A 23,756-nucleotide genomic window follows, 5' to 3' on the forward strand; every position below is an offset into this window, starting at 1 on the left:
TGCATTTTGAACGGCCATGTGAAGGGGTTGTAATACCATCAGTACTCCCAAATGTGAATATTTTAAAGGGAAGAATACTAAAATATTTAATAGTAATCACATACCACCAGTAATACACCCATGGATACCCCTGGGAACCGCAGTGTACCCCAGGAGAAGTGATGTTAAATCCACAGTCAACCCCAGTGGACCCCAGGAGAAGTGATGTGGAATCCACAGACAACAGTGGGCCCCAGGAGAAGTGATGTTGAATCCACACTCAACCCCAGTGGACCCCAGGAGAAGTGATGTTAAATCCACAGTCAACCCCAATGGACCCCAGGAGAAGTGATGTTGAATCCACACTCAACCCCAGTGGACCCCAGGAGAAGTGATGTTGAATCCACACTCAACCCCAGTGGACCCCAGGAGAAGTGATGTTGAATCCACACTCAACCCCCAGTGGACCCCAGGAGAAGTGATGTGGAATCCACAGACAACAGTGGGCCCCAGGAGAAGTGATGTTGAATCCACACTCAACCCCAGTAGGCCCCGGGAGAAGTGATGTTGAATCCACACTCAACCCCAGTGGACCCCAGGAGAAGTGATGCGGAATCCACAGACAACAGTGGGCCCCAGGAGAAGTGATGTTAAATCCACACTCAACCCCAGTGGGCCCCAGGAGAAGTGATGTTGAATCCACACTCAACCCCAGTGGGCCCCAGGAGAAGTGATGTTGAATCCACACTCAACCCCAATTGAGCTCAGGAGAAGCTAAGGCCCAGACAGCTGGTACAGTTGATTCTTGTAAATAAATTAATAAAAAGGATCTCTTCTGTTCACGTGTTGTTTTAAACCAACAACAGTACCTTGTACTCAATGTGACAAAAGCAGCACACCATTTAAGGCAGCAAATTCTTTCCAAATTCTTCAGGAATCCCTGATCATCCTTCCCTGCTCTGTCTGCGTTAATGACTTTTGTGGGTTGTCTAACATCTGTGGAACAAGAGTGTTCCCCCTCCGTGCCCCATGCTGCCGCAGCCCTTTGATCCACAGGGGTTCAAGGGCGAGAGTCTGGCTGAGGTTGGGTGTGCTAGCCCGCTAATCAGTGTGTAAGTAGTGTGTAACTGCAGTAATCACAGGGGGGAGCAGCCATGGAACAGGATGTCATGGTGCTTAGCAACAGGCCATGTTCTCTTCCAGTGAGGATCATGTTTGAGGTTTAACATCAGAACAGGGTTAGTTTTGTAGACTGGCTGTGTTACCCCAAGAGACTAAAGATCTCAGCCTCTGATCTCAGTTCAAGCATACTCCTCTCTCCCTCTCTCTCCCTCTTTTTCTTTTCTTTTTTCTTTTTTTTTTGCTTTCTCTTCGTCAGATTAAAATATTGTTGCCTTTGTCTGTAGCTTAAATGGCTGGGTTTTGTAAAGTGGGTTTTTGAAACAGCTTTATGTTTTTCCATAGACCAATGCATAGTGCTAGGAAGAACGAGCAGTAATCTGTGACACAATACCCTCCTGACAGAATACACCGTAATCTGGGATACAACACTATCCTTTATCAGAGCGTTCTGTGCTTGAAAGATTACACTGTAAACTGTGACACAATAATGGCCCTGACAGAGAGAGAGAATTGCTTTTGGCTGGCTGCAGCAATACTTCTAGAGTATTCCTCCTCACAATGCACTCAACCACAAATTGGTTGCCTAGCAGAATAAATTATTAATATGAATCTATTCCTCGCAATAACAGGAATGGAACTGACATCGAGAAACAAATGGAGATTTGGTGGGAATGGCACCCAGCTCCTTGGTGTGTTTGTACACCCGAGTCAGTTGGTGTCTCTTTCCACTCAGACTTGTTTATTGCTTGAGTCCTGCCATCTTATCTTTCTACATTTATATTGAGTTTTCAGGACAGTTTAGTGATGCTGTCTTACCTGCTTCTATGGCCTCCACAGACAAACAGACAGTCCCAATTGGCTCCCTGCTAACTGTCAAATTGAGTGTCCTGTAAAGTGACCCAGTCAGTGTTTTTTTTGGTTAGGGGTGTTTTATGTTTGCTTGGCGACTCAAACCCCTTGCTCTGGTCAAGCGTTATACCACGCCCTCGGACGTCTAAGTCTTCAGCCAATGTTGGTGTCCCCTGGCCTCATGTTCTCTCAGAGTTCAATCATTCGTCAGAGAGACGGACACAGCCACCCTCCACCCCATCATTGTGTTCTACAGGGCAAGACAGGAAATACTCCATCCACACCAAGCCGCCTGGGTGATTGGCCTGGGTGATTGGCCTGGGTGATGCCTCTGAAAGGAGACCTCTGGACAGACCACAGCAGTTTTGTACCGGGGAATTGAAACGTTAACTGATTCCCACTGCTTTTGAGAGAGAGAGAGAGGGAAGGACAGGAAGATAGGGAGACTGAGAGAGAGCGACCGATAGAGAGAGAGCGCTGAGCAGCAATGTTGTTAAAGATGGGGAAGGAAAAACATCTTTAGCGAAGTTAGCGAATACAAAGATGTGTTAGAGAGACAGGTCGTTTGCATAAATTAGCATCAACATGCATGGTAAATTGCAACAGCATTGAAGATGCTGTAGATTATGTTGAAACACAAGGAGTTGTCACATCTTTCTTTTCTCTCTTAGACAACCCACAGAATAACAGTTCTTCAGTAATGCTGTCAAAACAGACATTATCCCACTGCTGACTAGAAGAGGGACATGGAGGTTGTGTGCTTGCATGTGCGAGCGTACGCATGCATGTGTGTAAAGCAATGGAGGTTGAAAGAATGAAAGACAGAGAGACTAGCTTCACATTCAACCCAGTAGGACTTGAAAGATGTGAATGATGTACAATTAGTGAGAGAACATAGGGCTTCAAATAGCCTCTAAAATTGACATCAAGTGGAGCGTGATTTAATCTGGTCAACCTAGTGTACCTAGAGAAACTCCAAGCAGCGATCCTCACCTGTTGGAGGCCAGTCCACTGCAGATGACGATGATGACAAAACACCTAATTTTCGACCTGAGATTGCATAGCAACGGTATCCGCCGGTTAGCATCTCTGGAAGCTGTCTTTGTATGCGGCGACCACTAACATCCCTCCTCTGAAAAGCAGCCCTCAGCTGACCAGTCTTGCCCGGTCCCTGTGTGTGTCCCCACAGTTCTCGGCAAGCGTGGACGAGGGCTCCACGGGCGTGGTGGTCAACCTGACGGTGGATGACAGGGATGACCCTGCGACGGGAGCCTGGAGAGCCATCTACTCCATCATCAATGGTGACCCCACCCAGAGCTTTGAGATCCACACTAACCCGGACAACAACGAGGGCATGCTTTCCCTCATCAAGGTAACCACGGGTCCTGAAAGGGTCAAGTGTGTCTTTTGTCTCCAGATGATAGATGGGTTAATAAAGGTTCTGCTAAAATAGACAGCTTAGACACCCCCTCTAATTTGGCCAATTTACTGGAGGCATGAAGATTCTCTGGCAATGTGGCACAGTTTTTATTGCTCTCATTATTCCAATTTGTTCTATGATAGCGGTCATGTATCCTCTCGTGGTCAGACAGCGTAAACGCACTGGTACCGGGAATCTATCACGAAACAAAGATGATAAGCAGAGTGAGATAATGAGCGCCATTCGTTCCAGTGGTTTGGTGACATCACAACTTCGTATCTTTGGAATTTCAGCAGGGAAGGATATATTTCACCGATAAACCTGCGCATTATTTTCAAAGATAGACGGGTGGAGCTCTTCTCTTTACACACAGACCCAGAAACGTAACCTATCATTTGACCAACTAAACAATAATTTAGTTCAGGATTAGTCAACCTTACGTAGGAAGCATTAAAGAAACCACACCTACTCATCAAGGAAGAGAAAAAAGGTCGGGGGAGGTAGTGTTTTGCACTCTGAAAAATCCATTAAGAGTAGAGGAGTAGTGAAGATGGTGTGCCAACTAGTTATTATCTAAACGTGAAAGTCTCTCTTTTCGTTTACCTTGAAAACTGAAACTGCTTATTGGGACTATATTTACCCATAGAGATTATTTATTGTGCAACATAGCCTTATAGGATACAAAAAGATAGTTGTAACCTTGGTAACATGGTATGTTTCCTTTACTGACATCGATGTACCTTCCCCCCACATGACTGGTATTAATCACTGTAGTCGTGTTCAACTCCTCTCTCCCCTCCCCTCCATGCCCCCCCCCCACCTCCCCTCCCCTCTCCTCTTCTCCCCTCTCTCCCTTCTCCCCACCAAGCCTCTAGACTATGAAAGCTTAGTGTTCCACACGCTGCTGATTAAGGTGGAGAACGAGGACCGACTGGTGCCAGACGTGGGCTATGGCTCCAGCTCTACGGCCACGGTGCACATCACTGTCCAGGACGTCAACGAGGGGCCCGTCTTCTTCCCTGACCCGCTTCAGGTGACCAAAATGGAGAACGTCCCGTTGGGCAGCTTCGTGGCTTCGCTCAACGCTACTGACCCAGATGTCCTCCAATCACAGAGCATCAGGTAAGGGATGGCGTCATCAACACGTGACGGGCAGAACACTGCAGCATCCAGTGAAACTTCCGGTCCTGGCTCGGGATGCAGTCTGAATGTCATCTCATTGACATCGAAGTTCCTAATGACTGTGAACAGTGAGCTGTGTTCAGTTGTGTTTACTGTATGTGCATTACATATCATCAGGTTTTGGCTGATTGCCCAAGATGATGATTATTGATTAAAAGTGGTCAAGAGGGACAGTCAGAGTTCATCTCAGTTCAACAAACATTGCTGCCTTACAGTGATCTGTTTTCAGCTTTCACAGCTTTTCACCTTCAGAGTTTGTCAATGCTATTAAAATATGTAGATTCTTGTCAGAGGACTACTCTATCTGGAAGTGACAAGTTGATTTTACAAAAACAACCATTCACAGGTGTAGCCCAGCATGACAGCACTGCTGTTGGTTTCCAGACATGTTTCCATCGTGCCCTGATCTTAACTCTCTCCATCCCTCTCAGCGATCCTCCCTGTCTGTCATCGAATACATTGTTTATGTCAGCCAACATCCCCTATCAAACTGCCTGTCTGGCTGTCAACTTCTAGTAAACAGTCAAATTATTCTCCTGTCACTATTGTGCCCTATTAACGGAGAGACTTGTTCTCTGTTGACCCCAGTCAAACCATACCTGGCTTACTTTACAGCCTCATTAACCTTAACTATTTGTAAAACTCAAATAATTCCCTAATTTTCTCTCTGTGTGGTCCATTACTTTTTGGTGTGTGTAACAGTCAAATCATTCCCTGGCAGCCTGGGCAAGCCATTAGGTGAAGTTCTCTTGCTTTACATGAGGGGTACTGTAAGTTGTGACTGCTTTATAGGCTTTTAGCACAGATTTATGCTCAATTTGTGATGCTCCAGTTTAATTAATCATTGGCGTTAGATAATATTCAAACTAGTTTTATGTAAATGTTTTAGGCCATAATGACCCATGTGTTGCTTATAGTTCATGAGGAGTAAAAAAAGAAAAAAAACTTCTCTATGTATCAAATCCAAAGCAGTACAGTATATAGCTGGAATAGGAATTCACTCCATGATGAAATTCTTCTTAGCGTCCTGGTTTTGTGTTGTCATCTAGGTACGAGCCTCAGTATGTGTGCTTGGTGAGATACCTGAACTGAAGGTTGTCTCCAAGCCCTCATTTTATCTGATGTTGAAGATCCTTTACTTTTTCCATTCATTCTTTCAGACAATATTTATTCCTACTCTGTTTCATCCTTCAACTGAGGTATTATTTTATTATATTTTAAAAACAGCCGAATCCTCCTCTTCCACATTTTAGTTCTCTCTCATACCATCTCTTTTGTGCTGTCTGTCATTGTCTTTTCTCTGCTCTCCTGCCAGCAGATGACATTCATTCACTGTAGGATTACATTTGTCCTACATTTATTATTATGTCTTATTCTATGTTAGAGCCTCTCTTCCTATATCTGTTTCATGAGGTGAGATGTGGACTGAGTGTTCTAGATGTTAGTCCAGACCAGTGCCCTCTGATACTCAGATCCACTTAAGATTGTTCATGTCCACAGTAAGTTCTGGCTTATGCGTTGCATGGTCATTTGCAGTAGCTCTCTTTTATTTGTTTCTTTCTGTATTAATTTCTCTCAAATTTCTTTCTGGCTCTGTCTTTTGATCTTCTTTTGTGAGTGAAAGGGACTTTGAAGTACCAAAGCTTTGGCCAGAGGAAAATGAGCACAGGGGAAGAGGTTACTGTAGGTGGAAATGAAGAAAGAGTGTAGAGCACTGATACAGAATAGAGATGCAAGAAAGTGGCAACTAACATTAGCTAGTATAGCTAACTAGCTATGTTCAGCTCAAAGCAGGCTAACAATAACTACAGCTTGCTTGCTGTCAGCTGAAACTTGACTACAAAAATTTGTATTCATTTACTAGTAGCTAATTAATAATGGTAATGAACATTTCATTACCCCATTGATGTCATCAAGTAAGCCTCATGGATTTTCCAAGTGAATGTCACAGAGCACATCCAATGCCTTGTAACAAGTGAATCCCCCCAACACATTATAGTCACTCCAACATTACTACCCATGTTTACATTTAGCCCAAAATTTAGGCAATGCTCCAAGTACCCTAAACATGAATAAATGATTTTCTGACCCGACAAAAACAAAAGAGATGGCTAAGAATCATCTGGCATATGGAATTTCCAAATTATTTTAAAAGACACTTGCTGGGTGTTGTTTCTTAGATCCTAACAAGCTAGAACTAGAATGCGACTTGCAGAACCAGAACTCCTCCGTCATAGACCAGTCTCTCAGACCAGCTCCTATCCCTTAACCCTTATCATTTTAAAATACATATTTGAGTTGTTTTTTCCTCCCTTGAAAGCACAGACCGAGTCTCAAACACAGAGTTATCCATAATTCAAAACGTTCCCCTCTTTCCGTCCATATTTAAGTTAAAAGTGTTGAGACTTTAAAGGAGTGGAAGGCAGGCAAGAGGCAGAGGCAAGAAAAGCATTTGAAGAGAAAGAGCGAGAAGAGAGAGAAGCGGGGAGGATAGAAGAGAGAGTGGAGAAAGATAGGAGAGAAGAGAGAGGGAGCAACAAAATATCGAGAGATGAAGGAGGGAGGTGGAGAGACCATGTGAAGGAGAGATATAGGATCAGCATAAAGGCCTGTGATCTGACAAGCACAAATGCATACAGTGCACGAACATACACACATACACGCACGCACGCACACACATTGTCACATCACACACAGGGCAAGTGAAACTAGACAGGGCTGCGTTCAAGCAGTACAAGTCTCAGCTACGAGCTCTGTAATAAACCCTGAAGTCCTGTCTGCTGTGACGCATCACATCAGAGCAGACAGATTGGAACTTATGTAGTTGTCCTGCCGGGACAGTTTTTTTCTCTTTTGCTGGTTGTGTTAGCTTGCGAGACATGGGATTACAGTTTGCAATAGACTGTGCCAAAGACAGCCCAGAGGCACCCCACACCAGGACCACAGTTATCTCGTTCCCAATCCCTTCTGCCAAATGCACAAAGCATCTGATGAACTTGTGCTTCCAACTATATTTTTGTTAATAAACCAAAATACCGGGAGAAATTAACAGAAGAAAGGCAGTGGCTTAAACAGCAAACGTGCTCTTGATTTGCCATTTTGACTAAACTGACTTCATGTAATTGTTTTATTGTATAATTTTGCAATTTGATGTAGAATCTTCTGACCTTTGTAGGTAATCTCAAATAATTATTATGCATGAAATCCCAATGCCTTCCAGTGATGTAGTGGAGTTCTACTGGCTCTCAAATCACCAGTATTTTACTGATGACACTGTGGTCACACAACCAACATGGCTACCCATCTGGAATGACATCAGTGGAACTGTTTTTGATGATTTCATGAAACCTGTGTGACTGTCTTTAATGTTCATATAACTACATACACAATCCTAAATGCTCTCCCTCTCTCCCTCACCTTCACTCACTAACTCCCTCTCTCACACAAATTCTGTTTCACACATACACATACTGTCCTAGATTTACTGTCATAATTAAAAGCAGAACTGGGAAGCCAATCTCTTCTTGAAGGCTGTGACTTTTCAGTTCTGACCATACCAGACATCCCAACTCTCCCCAAAGTTCTGGGAGTCTCCCGCATTTTAATGGAGGCTCCTTAAGGGCTGAATCTCAAGTCGCATACTGCATACTACGGATAATGGTGAAGTATGTAGCCTACTATTTAGTATATAGTAGGCTATTATGCCAGTATTTGGGACAGATTGGGACATACTACCTCATGATGAAATTGCATTGGGGGCGGTGGGGAGGACTGATACTAGCCAGTAAAGCCAACTCCCTGAAATTATTTTTTGAGGGTTGGGATGTCTGCCATACTATCTAAACGTGTGCATAACGTCAATGTTGATGCTATGGGGATTTTAGCTTGGGCAAACCTATGGGCAGCTTGGTGACTGAAGCACTGTGCTGAAAACCCCAGCCTGGCTGGTGAGTAGGGGCAAAGAACAATTTCATACCGTTTTCATTAATTACCCATGTTTCTATGTACTGAAAAACAAGCCAGTCTGGGCATTCAGGGGGTTCACTCGTCGAAGGCCAACGAGGAGAGTGATTTTAACTTCCTGGATACAAACAACAGGGGGAAGATAACAGAACAGCTGAAAGCCAGGCAAGACCTCTCTGGGACCACCTGTTCACCGCTTTCGCTTTTAGAAGCTAAGGCGGTGGACAATACTATTAACATATTGGGAGTTATGTGTATTCATTGATCACTTCTACAGTGGTTCCCTGTTATTGTAATTAGAGCGGCGCTCTGCCTCTGCTTAACTGTGATGTGCTTCCACAGACAAATAATATATTATTTAAGAAAATCTTTTTTTTTACCAAACTGAGCGTAGTTTACTAAAGGATGAGCATCAGAGCAGAGCAACAAATGGCCTGTATCCGATTTTCAGCTAGCGAGGTCAACTGGGCTGTGTCCGTGCACGTTTGTGTTGAACTGTCAGTAGTTGGCTGTCACATTGATTTAAAGCAGGTAGCCATCGTCTGAGATACAACCAGAGACAACCGAATGTAAGAAGCTAGCCAGCTAACTGTCACAACTACAATCGGCTTTAAAAGATGAGCGTCAATCTGGCAACATTAGAGATTCGGCTGCAACTATGACTTACGGTTTTTGTATTTTGCCTTCAAAATAAAGGTTGTTGGTGAAACACTGTATACACTGAACAAAATAATAAACGCAACACTTGTTTTTGCCCCCATTTATTATGAGCTGAACTCAAAGATCTTAGACTTTCTCTATGTACACCATTATAGTTTACACACAGTAAAAAAATAGTATAAGGTGGAGCACATTGTGTTACATATCCAAGCACACTATGTTTTCCACCCCCACGCACCCCCACCAACTGTAATATACAAGGGATACCTTTACCAGAAATACTATTCAGTGCTGCAGTGAATGTTTTGTATGAAATGCTTCTATCTCTTGCCTCAATTTATGTAAGCTCCTGTGTTTTTTCTGTTATAGTCTCAGTCACATATTTCAATTGTTTTAGGAAAAGAGACAGTTTAGTTTGAACTTCAGCAAAGTTTGTGCCTGTGCTCATTAGTTATCCTGTTTGTTTGGTAGAACATGCTGTCTTCTGTGCTTTTGGTGACTTGTTCAGAACAAAGAAAAGAAAACGAAACCTTCTACATAAAAGAGAGACAGAGACTCTTATTCTGTGTTTGGCTCGTTTGTTTTTCACCTCCCCCGTTATGTTTGAGTTAATACAAGTTGTTCATTTCCTCCAAACATTTTACACTAGCAACTAGCTAAATATTGTTATTTGTTATCAAACCATAAAAAATAGCTGCTCACAAGTAGCCAGTTCAAAACAATTTAAAATGCACCATTATCTTTCAGAAAAAGGAATAATGTTGCTTTGGTAATATTTGGCATACATTTATGGAATCCCAGGAATGACAACAGTCAGTAAAAGTTATTTAATGAGTATATTATTTAAAAGGTGAAGTATAAACAATTTTACTGTCAGTGAGTGGCTGTCAAGCAAATATCAGAACGTCTATTGGAACATCGTTATATCCGTTCAGGGACACAGTGTTACCATATTGCATGAGGAAAATGGGAAATGTCTCACGAGGAAAATGGGAAATGTTTCATGAGGAAACTGGGAAATGTCTCATGAGGAAAATGGGAAATGTCTCACGAGGATAATGGGAAATGTCTCACGAGGATAATGGGAAATGTCTCACGAGGAAAATGGGAAATGTCTCACGAGGAAAATGGGAAATGTCTCATGAGGAAAATGGGAAATGTCTCATGACGAAAATAGAACATAGATAAATTATTCAAATGTTCTAGGCCTGAAAAAGTAGTCAAAGTGAGGTGTTGAAAAATATAAAGGGTGAGTTAATGATAAATGAGTAAAATATATATTTTTTTACATTTATTTTGTAGACTTATTGTAGTAGCAGTAGGCAAAGGAAATGATTAAACACTTATTTACATTTCACTATCATTTAACCTTTTACTGAAATTTGTCATTCCTGGGATTCCATAACATGTGAATGTTTTGGCTATTGACACATTTCTGAGTCATGTAAATGGTCAACCACTGACACACTCTGGTTGTTTATATATCAATATTATATTTTCTACCTAAAAAGGGTCTGACTGATGTCTGTGTTGACAGAAGTGCATTTCAGAAATGTTAAGATACCTGGATATGTGATACTAAAGGAATAAAATGTATTAGCATGTTCGCTTTGAAAGCTTTAGTATTTACTCGTATTCCAGTCATATAATGAGTCTACTGTTTGAGTGGGCTCAAAAGTAGGACCTAGTATTAGGTGCATGATTTCAATTGCTCTTGAGAGTTGTTAGTCTCTTCGTTCTTACTTTCATCATGTTCTTGCACTAATCCATTATGAGCCTGTTTACATCCTAAACTTAAAGAGGTATTATTGCCATGATAATGCTGATGGATTAGTAGTGCATCTTGACCGTTTAATCTGGGGTCTTTATAATGTCCTCATGTGTATTACATAAGATATGAACCCCAATCCTTAGATTTTCTCTTCTCCATCTGCAGTGTTGAGTTCAAGGGGCGGATTGGCCATTTTGACTCCTAGTAAATGCTCGATGGGATTTTTCATTTTTAGCCTAGTGTGCCTTTTAGGTTTATCACCGACAGGCTAATAATTATGGGGGGAAATTCTTTAGGGTGTGTAAGAAATGCCAGAGTTACATTTTGCCCCCAATCTGCCCCTGGAGTTCTATGGTGTGAAATCTCATAGATGAGCATTAGTGCATGGGAATGGAAAGCTCAGGGAGTACTACTTAAGATGAATGAGAGATGGGTACAAAAAAGGAGAGGAGAGGATGGAAGGAGGGAGGGATTGAGATGTTATATGACAGACTGATCAGAGGAGAGGATTATATGGATGGAAAGAAAAATGAAGAGAGGAATAGAAGGAGAGATTCAGGGAGAGGATTGGAGAGTGAAGTGGAGGTTGAAAATGGAAGAGAGGGATGAGGAAATAGAGAGGTGGTGAGAAAACAGTGAGGAAATACTTATTTAAGAAAGGGAGGAATGAGTACATCAGAAGAGAAGAATCAGAAGAAAAATAGTGAGCAAGGGATGCAGTGATGAAGGCTGATTAGGATTAGAGGAATGGTTACTGAGGTATACACTGATAGAAGGGTGGTGTCTGAGGTATTAAATGATAAAGGTATGATTATTGAGGTATACAGTGATATACGGATGATGATTGAGGTATACAGTGATATACGGATGATGATTGAGGTATACAGTGATAGAGGGATGGTGATTGAGGTATACAGTGTTAGAGGGGTGATGGTCAAGGGTATACAGAGATAGGAAAAACATGATTGAGGTGATAGATGGATGTGATTGAGGCATACATTGATTGAGGAATGGTGATTGAGATATACAGTGATATACAGTGCCTTGCGAAAGTATTCGGCCCCCTTGAACTTTTCGACCTTTTGCCACATTTCAGTCCTCAAACATAAAGATATAAAACTGTAATTTTTTGTGAAGAATCAACAACAAGTGGGACACAATTATGAAGTGGAAGGAAATTCATTGGATCTTTCAAACCTTTTTAACAAATAAAAAACTGAAAAATTGGGCGTGCAAAATTATTCAGCCCCTTTACTTTCAGTGCAGCAAACTCTCTCCAGAAGTTCAGTGAGGATCTCTGAATGATCCAATGTTGACCTAAATGACTAATGATGATAAATAGAATCCACCTGTGTGTAATCAAGTCTCCGTATAAATGCACCTGCTCTGTGATAGTCTCAGAGGTCCGTTTAAAGCGCAGAGAGCATCATGAAGAACAGGGAACACACCAGGCAGGTCCGAGATACTGTTGTCGAGAAGTTTAAAGCCGGATTTGGATACAAAAAGATTTCCCAAGCCTTAAACATCCCAAGGAGCACTGTGCAAGCGATAATATTGAAATGGAAGGAGTATCAGACCACTGCAAATCTACGAAGACCCGGCCGTCCCTCTAAAGTTTCAGCTCATACAAGGAGAAGACTGATCAGAGATGCAGCCAAGAGGGCCATGATCACTCTGGATGAACTGCAGCGATCTACAGCTGAGGTTGGAGACTCTGTCCATAGGACAACAATCAGTCGTATACTGCACAAATCTGGCCTTTATGGAAGAGTGGCAAGAAGAAAGCCATTTCTTAAAGATATCCATAAAAAGTGTTGTTTAAAGTTTGCCACAAGCCACCTGGGAGACACACCAAACATGTGGAAGAAGGTGCTCTGGTCAGATGAAACCAAAATCGAACTTTTTGGCAACAATGCAAAACCTTATGTTTGGCGTAAAAGCAACACAGCTCATCACCCTGAACACACCATCCCCACTGTCAAACATGGTGGTGGCAGCATCATGGTTTGGGCCTGCTTTTCTTCAGCAGGGACAGGGAAGATGGTTAAAATTGATGGGAAGATGGATGGAGCCAAATACAGGACCATTCTGGAAGAAAACCTGATGGAGTCCTCAGACTGGGACAGAGATTTGTCTTCCAACAAGACAATGATCCAAAACATAAAGCAAAATCTACAATGGAATGGTTCACAAATAAACATGTCCAGGTGCTAGAATGGCCAAGTCAAAGTCCAGACCTGAATCCAATCGAGAATCTGTGGAAAGAACTGAAAACTGCTGTTCACAAACGCTCTCCATCCAACCTCACTGAGCTTGAGCTGTTTTGCAAGGAGGAATGGGCAAAGATTTCAGTCTCTCGATGTGCAAAACTGATAGAGACATACCCCAAGCGACTTACAGCTGTAATTGCAGCAAAAGGTGACGTTACAAAGTATTAACTTATGGGGGCTGAATAATTTTGCACGCCCAATCTTTCAGTTTTTTATTTGTTAAAAAGGTTTGAAATATCCAATAAATTTTGTCCCACTTGTTGTTGATTCTTCACAAAATATTACAGTTTTATATCTTTATGTTTGAAGCCTGAAATGTGGCAAAAGGTAGAAAAGTTCAAGGGGGCCGAATACTTACGCAAGGCACTGTAGGTATAATGATTGAGGTATACAGTGATAGAGGGATGATAATTGAGGTATGCAGGGATAGAGGGATTGTGATTGAAGTATACAGTGATAGAGGGATGAGGAGTGAAGTATACAGTGATAGAGGGATGAGGAGTGAAGTATACAGTGATAGAGGGATGAGGAGTGAAGTATACAGTGATAGAGGGATGAGAAGTGAAGTATACAGTGATAGAGGGATGAGGAGTGAAGTATACAGTGATAGAGGGATGAGGAGTGAAGTATACAGTGATAGAGGGATGAGGAGTGAAGTATACAGTGGGAAGGAAGTGAAGTATACAGTGGGAAGGAAGTGAAGGATACAGTGTTAGAGGGGTGAGGTATAAAATGGGAACATGCATGGGTGGTTGACTGTGTTCAGTAACACAACACAAAATATCTGTTTCCTATAAATCAGATTTAATACTGTGCTACAAAACCATTAACAGTCTGCATGGCATGAATAAAAAAGGAGAAAGCAGCATAAGTGATTTGACTTTGAGGGCGTGTGTAGTTGACTGTTCTGGAGAGGCTTGCTTTCCTTTGCATCATACTTATTTGGTTGTTTAAGAATACTGTCACTTTGTTATGCAGGGTCATACCTCTCCCTGCCAGGTGCATCCTGTCTGTCTGGCTCTGTCTGGCATATCAAGGGAAGCCTGTCATTACCCTCCCAGTGAGTATCCCTGTGTTCCTGATACAGTCTCCCTTCTGAGTTGAGTGGAGGCAGATTACAGTCCAATCAGCTGTACACTTTAGGATCTCATCTGAGAATCAAAGTAATGGAGTGCCAAACGTGTGGATGGGGAAGGCTACAGACACATAACCATGATTCCATGAGAGGATTTAAATGTTCCCGAAAGGTGCAGATACAATTGGTTTTCACCATATTAATTAGAGGGTTATGATTTTCAACTGATGCAAAGAGCTTATTTTTGTGCCTTATTATGGTAATACATTTAATATGATTTGTTGTGTTGCTCAGGCATAATCATTTATGTAAATTTACTAAAGCTGCGGGTATTATCCATACTGAGTGATTGGATGCATGTGTCTCTGTTTAAATGTATCTGTCTTTGTGTGTGAGTGGACAGTATGTAACTGTGCTCGTGTGTACCTAAGTGTGTGTTCATGCAGGTTTGTGTGCGTGTGCAGGTGTACGTGTTTGTATGTGTGTGCCAAAGCCCAATATGCTTTAAAAACCATGTCTGCAGCATTGTCCCTTATCAGTAAGACATTTAATTCCAGCTTTCTAGCCAAACGTTAATCAATGAAATGTCTCATTTCATTTCCTGCCTTTATTTTCCTAGAGTATGTAAATCCCAAATGATCCAGTCAACCTTTCGACCATAAGATTGGTCTCTAAAATGTACAGTGCTTCAGTCTTAATGATGAGTCATTACTGTGTACAGAGGGTTTCAGTCTTACCAAAGACTCATTTCTGTGTACAGAGTGCTTCTGTCTTACCTATGAGTCATTAGTGTTTACACAGTGCTTCAGTCTTACCTATGAGTCATTAGTGTTTACAGAGTGCTTCAGTCTTACCAGTAACTTATTACTGTGTACAGAGTGCTTCAGTCTTACCCATGATTCATTACTGTTTACAGTGCTTCAGTCTTACCTATGAGTTTTTAGTGTTTACACAGTGCTTCAGTCTTACCTATGAGTCATTAGTGTTTACAGAGTGCTTCAGTCTTACCAGTAACTTATTACTGTGTACAGAGTGCTTCAGTCTTACCAATGATTCATTACTGTTTACAGTGCTTCTGTCTTACCTATGAGTCATTAGTGTTTACAGAGTGCTTCAGTCTTACCGGTGACTTATTAGTGTTTACAGAGTGTAACGGCTCCCTCACTCTGTCTGTCTTACTGTGCCCGTTCTAGTCCTTGCAGGTTGGTAGGCGGAGTTGAGAGGGTCGTCAGTGTTGATTGGGAGCACAGTGGATGCTGTTTAAAAGGGCTGCATTCACAGTCATCAGTTGGAGGGAAGGGAGAGCTTTTGATTGAGACTCAGCTGGAGAGACTGCTCCTCCTCCCCATTTAGCACCCTTTACTTTTGATTCTCTTTTGTTTATGTTTTATGTTTTTGCTCTTCACATACTACATACTTTCTCCCAGTCATTCCACTCATCAGTCCACAACATTCCTGATATACTGACTATCACACCTCATTCATGTATTATTTTTGGTTAATGTTTATTCAACGTGTGGACTCCCATTTTGTTAATCAATCAATCAATCAATCAAATGTATTTATAAAGCCCTTTTTACATCAACAGATGTACACCCGGCCTTAAACTCCAAGGAACAAACAACAGTACTGTTGAATTTCAGTGGCTAGGAAAAACTCCCTAAGAAGGCCGAAATATAGGAAGAAACCTATAGAGAACCCAGGCTCAGAGGGGTGACCAGTCCTTTTCTGGCTGTGCCGGGTGAACATATTAAGAGTACAAATTATAATAATTAATAAATGCATGTGGGCTGAGTCCAGAGTCTATTTAAACTTAGTCCAGGTCGGAAGCATGACCAGATGGAGAAGGACAGGGACAACCCTGGGCAGGGGAAAGTTGCAGCAAGGTGGCAGCTGAAATCGTCAGGTATCGTCTTGATCTGCAACACAACCAGGAGGATTTGGATGGGGACAGCAACGGGTCTTTCCAGCCAGGTACTCCTCAGGTGTGGGCCAGGACCTCATGTCCTCCTAAGTTTAAAACGGCAGGAGACAGGGAAAATGTTGAAAATGCATTCCTTATATCTACAAGGATTTATAGGAGAAGGAGAACTGACTCTACTTCCCCAGCACAATAATATAGCAGCGTAAGTCCTTGGGGCTGAGACAGGGGGCCCAACAGGCAGGAAATCAATCCACCCACATTGCCAAGCATCAACCAAAGGGACACCCACCAACCGGACCCACCCTGAATGAGGGCCGAGTATTGCCAGCAGAGTACAACCCAATTGCACAAGAGAGAGACAAGGCTTTTGAGACGATGTTGTGACAAGAGGGTTTCAGTCTTATCGATGGGTCATTACTGTTTACAGAGTGGTTTAGTCTTACTGATGAGACATTAGTGTTTACAGAGTACTTCAGTCTTAAAATGAAACCATACTTCCACTTATTAGTGGTTGCACGGTCACCATTTGTGCGTGTGTTGCTTATTTTTGCTTTCTTTCAGGGTGGTTTTTGCTTTTGTTTCCCCAGGCGCAATATTACACCAAAGCACCTTCAACCACAACGATACAAATGGCTCAATGCCCCACGCGAGCAAGGTTTACCCCGGCCCTTCTCTCTCTGTCTCAAGTGTCTTTGCACAGCTCTGACCTACGGGACTTGTTGTTCAACAGCAGCTTAGAGGCCTTGTCCTTGGGACCCAGAGTACTGCCGTGTTTTCATACAAGCCCTCTAATAAGGGACTGGTTTAGACCCGGGACACCAGGGGGGATGTGATTATCTACCAGGTAGAGTAGAACCCCAGCAGTACACCAGGTCCCCCAGCTCAGAGGTTAGGACCACTGTTGTAGATGAATACACCAATAGAGAGGGACATCCTGATCTTCTTATTGACTTCATTGAAACATGGGGCGACTCCCTCCTTGATCTCCAACAAGTAACAGCATCAGGTTTTGAAAGATGTGTCTATGCGCCTAAATCTCCCTCACTCAGTGTTGGGAGTGTGCACCTCTTTCGCAGGGAGAGTGAGTTAGGGCAACAGTATTCTGACTCACAAGGTTACACACCCTTTCCTATATTTGTTATATTGTACTCTGTGTAACATAGCAAATGTACAGAAATAAATCATCTTTATGGCACGGCAAGTGTATGAAAGTTCTGAGGTGTAATCGATTGTGAGACATTAAAATAGAGAAATGGCTTCTGACAAAAGGTGCTGTTTTGGATGATGGTTCAGATGTATTTTGAAAGCTGCTGTTGTGTTTATGTGAGCAGTTTCATCAATCGTGTGTTGTTGCACACGAGTGGGTTTTATAGCGTAGGCAAGTGCATGTAAGCCCCACTGCTTGGCAGTGCTCCCAGAATGAAAAGGTACAATTGTGAAAAGGTAAAATACATTCTCAACCGAAATGTTCCACATAAAACATATAGGAGATATATCACATATCGATAATATTTTGTATGTTCACTGGGACATGTATTTATCTTTTGTAAACTTTGGACTGGTACTTTGGTTGTATGTATGCTGCAGTCACTTGGGAGGGGGGTATAAACCTGTGACCTAGTGCACACTGTTGCTCATTGTATCAGACAGTCTAACAAGTCAAGAAAGTTTAGGCACATACACATGTTTGAAACGCGTTGTTGCAGGGAGATCAGAGCAAAGTTATTTCCTACTAGCCTGTAACTGCAGTAGTGAAAGTGGTTTACTGCTCTGTGGGTGAGGCTCTGCTGTGTATCAAAGGCATCTTCTCCTCACTTTAATGTTCTGTGGGGTCTATGTCTCTATTACCTCTGTTGTCTGTTTGTTTGTTTCTACTTTCTCTGTGCTGTCTTTTTGTTGTTTATTTTAGGCTATATCTGTGTTGTCCGTATGTTTCTGTTGTTTCTATTTTTTATTATCTCTGTGTTGTCTGTTTATTTCTGTTATCTTTTTGTTATCCGTTTGTTTGTATTATCTCTGGGTTGTCCGTTTTGTTTCTGTTTTGTTAGTGTTATCAGTTTGTTTCTATTCTCTCTGTGTTTTCAGTTTGTTGTTATTATCTCTGCTTTATTTTTGTTTCCATTATCATTGAGTTTTCCATTAGTTTCTATTTTGTCAGGTATCAGTTTTTTTCTTTTATCTCATTGTGTTGTAATATTTTGGTTATTATCTCTGCTGTCTGTTTGCTTCTATTAGCTCTGTTTACCATTTGTTTCTATTAACTCTGTGATTCCAGTCCCATTATATTCTGGTTTTTCCTGCACTGGAGGGAGAGGGCTGAGTGGGTTTGGGCAGTTTGACTGTGGGGCTCCCTTCTATCAGACCCAGATGGATGGATGGAGAGTAACAGTCAGAGTCCTAAAGAGGTCCTAATGAAAAGCTGACCCAAACGATGCATGGTATGACGTTTGGTGGCGTGGCTGACAGACACACAGGTGGCTGGGACTCACTGTGAGCTGCTATGACTGACAGCTGATTAATGACCAGTCACATTGGGTTTATTTGGGCCAGTAGGCCCGTCACATTTATTTCCTTCCTACAGCCCTGCTGTTGTGCTGATATGGAACAGAAATATGACCAGGTGTGACAATGGCAATTTGTCCTGCTGGCCAGAGCAGAGCAGCGGTATGCAGCATGGGGGCTCCAGTGGCTGTAATTTCCCTATCAGGTCCAGAGTGGGTATCTTGATGACCAACTTCTCTGATTATAGCTGCAGTTCTCTCAGGAGCAGACTCAATCAACGCCCACACACACATTCCCCACTTTCGCTTTATATCGGCTGACAAATAAATGCATCAGCCTCCCTGCTCAGACATCAGAGGTTATCTGAGTCATTGCAGAGTAGCAGACTGATGAAATGAAGACATTGAACAAGGTGATGGAAGACAGAGACAAATAAAGAAAGGAGGCTTTCTGCTATTATTCCTTTATTCAGTCCTCTGCATTTTGTTAGCTTCTGAATTCTAGTCTTCAAGCCTACTGACTGCAGAGGCTAAAAACAAGCCGTGAACTTCTGAAGAATTTTAAATGTAGTAATGTCTGCCCTCAAATGTCTTCTTCACAAGGCTTGCTGGTTAGAGCGGAGTATTAGAATTGGCATCCTGCCCTCTGGTTCTTTCAGACACTTAGTCACTAATCATTGCTGTCTGGCAGTGGTGAGAGGGAGCATGATTAGTGGCTCTTAAGTGTGCTGCCAAAACGTCACACCTCAGAAGTACGCACTTGTCTAAGTCACAGTGCACTCAGGATAGTCAAGGTGAGGTACATTTGCACTTTTAATCACTGCCAGGTTTGTCTGTGCACGGGCGTTTGTGTGTATCTCAATCATTGCGGTAATTTAATGTTGTGTTGTTATTTAAAATGGCTGATTGTGTGATAGCATTCCACCTACTATAACCCTACAGTAAATCAGAGAGGGGGCCTGCAGCATATTCTCACCGACATTTCTTCTACCTGGTGCAGGCAACATCCCCCAGGCCTAGCTGGTCCACCCTAGCTGGCACAGAGGGGGAATCAATATGCTGCAAACCTCTGGAAATACACTTTGTTGACACAGCGTAAAAAAACACAAGATAAATTAGTGCCTATTTCTGCATTTTTACTTAAGATCTGTGGCTTGCGTGTTAGATATGGATCCATGTATTGCTCCCTAAGCGGTTGGGGGTTTGCAGTGATTACTGTCCCTAAGCTCTGCCCATCTAGCAGGAGGGCCGGATTAAGAGGCGCGCAGAGAAGATAGCACTGGGGCCTGTCTGATGGGATTTCATGTAGAGTAGGAGTCAGCGTTTCCCTCCAGCTGCTGGGGACATTTACAACATTACTTCTGTCACATGAGGCACTAATGAACAAGGGCCCCATGCGGCTCTCCAACAGATGTTAGAGACTCATGCATACACTAGTGTAGCCAATCAACAACTTAAAGCAGACGTACGGACATAAATTCAACACTTTCCACTGCATTCTGTACACGTGCAGTCATGTTTTGCATGATTCAGTTTTCTTCTTACCCACAATTCTCTATATATATTAAAAAGCCATGGATTCTCATTTGCTGTGTAAATTCTGTCATCTGTGCTAAGCTGCAGGTGCCTAAAGGCGAGGAACATACATTCAACCAGTTTTAAAAACAATATGTTTGACCACATCTGTAGGTACAGCTGTATTGTCCTATTCTCTACAGTTTATTTACATTCCTGGATGTAGTAAATAATCTAAGTCCAACAACAGTTTTTCGAATCGGATTCAGAATGAACCACTTCATGTAAGCTTTCTAAAAACATTCAAACGGTCAGTAAAACATTGGTACCAATTAGATCTCTCTTTCTCCTTGTGTCCCTCTGTGAACTTTGTGGGAAAGCAAATTACTTCTTTTAAAAGTACTGCTGCATTATCTTAACATCCTCTCAGACAGGTACAGTATAGTATCTTTGTGGCTATAACATTCTGTCCTGTCTTCTAGAATGTCTCAGTCACATAAGGTTTCCCCTGGTAGGCTTGAACTGTCAGAGAAAAGCTGAAAGTTTTCTCAGTAGAGTAGGGTCAGGCCAGGATTTGCCTTACAGCACGGAAAGAAATACTGCCACTCAAGCAGAGATAATGTGGGCAAATCACCTTGCTATTGGACATTTTACAGCGCAAGCAGAAAGTAAAGGCAATTCTTGGCTCCAGTCTTTTTTTGTGTGTGTATATGGGTGTATGTGTGAGTGTGTATATGCATCTGAACAGGTTATACTACATAAATGGGAACAAAAACTTCCCCAAACTCTGGGTAAATGGGAAAAAGGCAGCTTATGGAGTACATTGTCTCCTATCCCCATTTAGAAAAAGGTGATGTTTTGGCTTGAGTTTCAGGCTTAGGCTGCTTGTTACTGAGTTTAGGGAGGGAATTGGGGTTGGCCTTAGGGTTTAGGTTTAGGGTAAGGTTTACAGTAATGAACTTTGATGTACCCGTTTAGAGTGTTTGTGTGTGTTGTGCACAAGACAAAAGGAGGAGGAATGACAGTAAAAGATAAATATGGAATATTGTCTAAATGCAGATTTAAGTGATTATTTGCAGACATTTTCTTATGTTACCGATCAACATGCACCCTGTAGTAAAGACATTAACTTAATTTGCATAATGTGTTTTTAACGTCCCTTTAATGACCTTAAAAGAAGGCTAATGGAGTGTCCCTGTGTTTGTACACGCTGCGCGGCCTCATTTAGGATTACCATGGAGCTCAGATGCTCAAGTGCTGAAACCTCTTCTCACAGGGCTGCTCTTAATGCCAGGCACATACAGACTAGAAAGTTACAACATCCAGTAATATTATGTGTGGCTGTCGCTTACTGTACATCTAGAGCAGGAGCGTGGTGAAAGAAAGCTCCTGTTAAGCATTTCAACTACTAAGTGTTTTTCAGTTCCCCTTATCCTTGTATCTAGAAGCTGAGGTGGAAATTGCTGAAACAAATGGAATAAGCATCTCTAAAAATGTTGTCACTAATAGAGTTTGAGTGTGTTTATGCTGTATTTATGCAAGAGGCTCCCGTTTCATAGAGTGATTCTGATATACGGTGGTTCTCAAAAGTATTAACTCCCTTTGGACTTTTCCACATTTTACTGTGTTACAACCTGAAATCAAAATCTAAAACACAGAAAAACAGTGATTGCATAAGTCGCCGCCTTTAGTGATTATTTCTTAATTGATTGCAATTACAGCCTTGAGACTAGTTCTGCACACCTGGGCAGCAAGTTTGGCCCCTTCTTCTTTGCAAGATTTGTCTAGCTCTGTCAAGTTGGATGGGGACCTTTGGTGAACTGCAATTTTCAACTCTTTTCACATATTCTCAATTGGACTGAGGTCCATGATTTGACTGGGCCATTCCAGGACATTGAACCTTTTATGTTTTTAAGCCACTCCAGTGTGGCTTTGGCTGTTAGTTTTGGGTCATTGTCCTGCTGGAGGATGAATCTTCTCCCACATCCCAGGTTTCTGGCAGACTTCAGTAGGTTTTCTTCAATGATTTCCCTGCATCCATTTTGCAATCTATCTTCATAAGCTTTCCAGGCCCTTGACACAGAGAAGCATCCCCACAGCATAATGCTGCCACCACCATGCTCCATGGCAGGGATGGTGATCTCAGGATGATGTGCCATGTTAGGCTTCCGCCAAACATAGCACTTAGTGCTGAAGTCAAAATGCTCTAAACTGAAATGTGTTTCAACAATGGCTTTCTTTTTGCCACTCTCCCATAAAGGTCACTTTTCTGAACCACCTATTGTTGCAGTATGCCCACTGTCTCCCAACACCTCATTGGTGCATTTGCAGAACTTTATACCAGATTTAATTTGAATGTTTCTTCATAATGTCATTTTGTAAGGAATTGTACTAACCAACTGTGACCTCCCAGACCTCACAGGTGTATTTAACCTATCATGTGAAACACCTTAATTGCTCACAGGTGGATTGCATTCAACTAACTACGTGACGTCTAAAGACAATTGGCTGTACCACTGCTAATTCAGATGTATCATTGTAAAGGGGGCAAATACTTGAAATTAATTAATTTTTTTTAATTAATCAAAAACTATAACACATTCTATGTTTTCACTTCAACCTTGTGTTGATCTGTTGCAAAAAGTCCTTATTAAACTCACTCTGATTTAATTCTGTAAAACAAGAAAGTCCAACAAGGGTAAGTACTTTGGAGAAACACTGTACATATTGTATTTGATAAGCATACAGCGACTAACACTGATGTGACAACTCTGTTTTTGTGCTGTCTGCCTGATCCAGCTGGAAAGACAGATAGATACGGCAGGGAAGGACAACAAGACAGACAGGATTGACAGGCAGACAGAGAGACAGGCCAGACAGGCGGGTCAGGCAGAAATTACAGTATTGCAATCAAGAATGTACTAATTGTTTCATGATAGAGAACAGCTCAAGTCTTCAACAACTGGTTATATTTTGGATTACTTCATTTAAAGGTGCCCTGTGCCACTTAACGCCACCTATCGGCATTGAGTTGTATATCGGTACTATAACTCCATTAGGATCTGACATTTTCATACTAACTACGAGCACACTGGCCGGTTTGAAGCAGTGTCACCTCCAACTGCCGACGCTGGAACAAGGAACAGACTTTAGTTTCAAATGGGGTTAAAGCTGATGGGGCCTTTCCATAACTACAGAACACAGAATAAACAGCCAAACCAATCAATATGTCATCTGGGCTGCATATATATTGTGTTAGATGCATTGCCATATTTCAGAGACTTGTTGATGGCTATCTAGCGAACATAAAACCATAATTGTGTTAATGAAAAGGGAAGTCATCTTCCTGGGATAAACCAGAAACCAGGCAAGCCTAATTCAGCCGGCCCGCAATAGATGGAGTTGCCATCTTGAGATTGAAACCCAGGCGGCCCACATGAAAGGCTGTGTTGTTAACAGCTACACCACAGAGCTGTACATTTGCATTTTGTCAGTATAGCCTCTTGTCTATACTGACACCCGGCA

The 23,756-nt window shown here is 42.1% G+C and overlaps 1 protein-coding gene across 2 annotated transcripts in view; it reads left to right on the top strand.

The window, feature by feature from the left end:
• The window catches only part of cdh13 (cadherin 13, H-cadherin (heart)), a 433,392-nt gene that overhangs the window by 360,384 nt on the left and 49,252 nt on the right, over nt 1–23,756 (top strand). For both annotated transcript variants that reach the window (XM_020056601.2, XM_010894024.3), the window contains 2 exons: nt 3,140–3,322; nt 4,239–4,492. In XM_020056601.2, the coding sequence (XP_019912160.1) occupies nt 3,140–3,322; nt 4,239–4,492 (437 nt within the window). The remainder of the gene's footprint in view (nt 1–3,139; nt 3,323–4,238; nt 4,493–23,756) is intronic.

This window comes from Esox lucius, chromosome 19, assembly GCF_011004845.1.
Source record: "Esox lucius isolate fEsoLuc1 chromosome 19, fEsoLuc1.pri, whole genome shotgun sequence".
Lineage (NCBI taxonomy): Eukaryota > Metazoa > Chordata > Actinopteri > Esociformes > Esocidae > Esox > Esox lucius.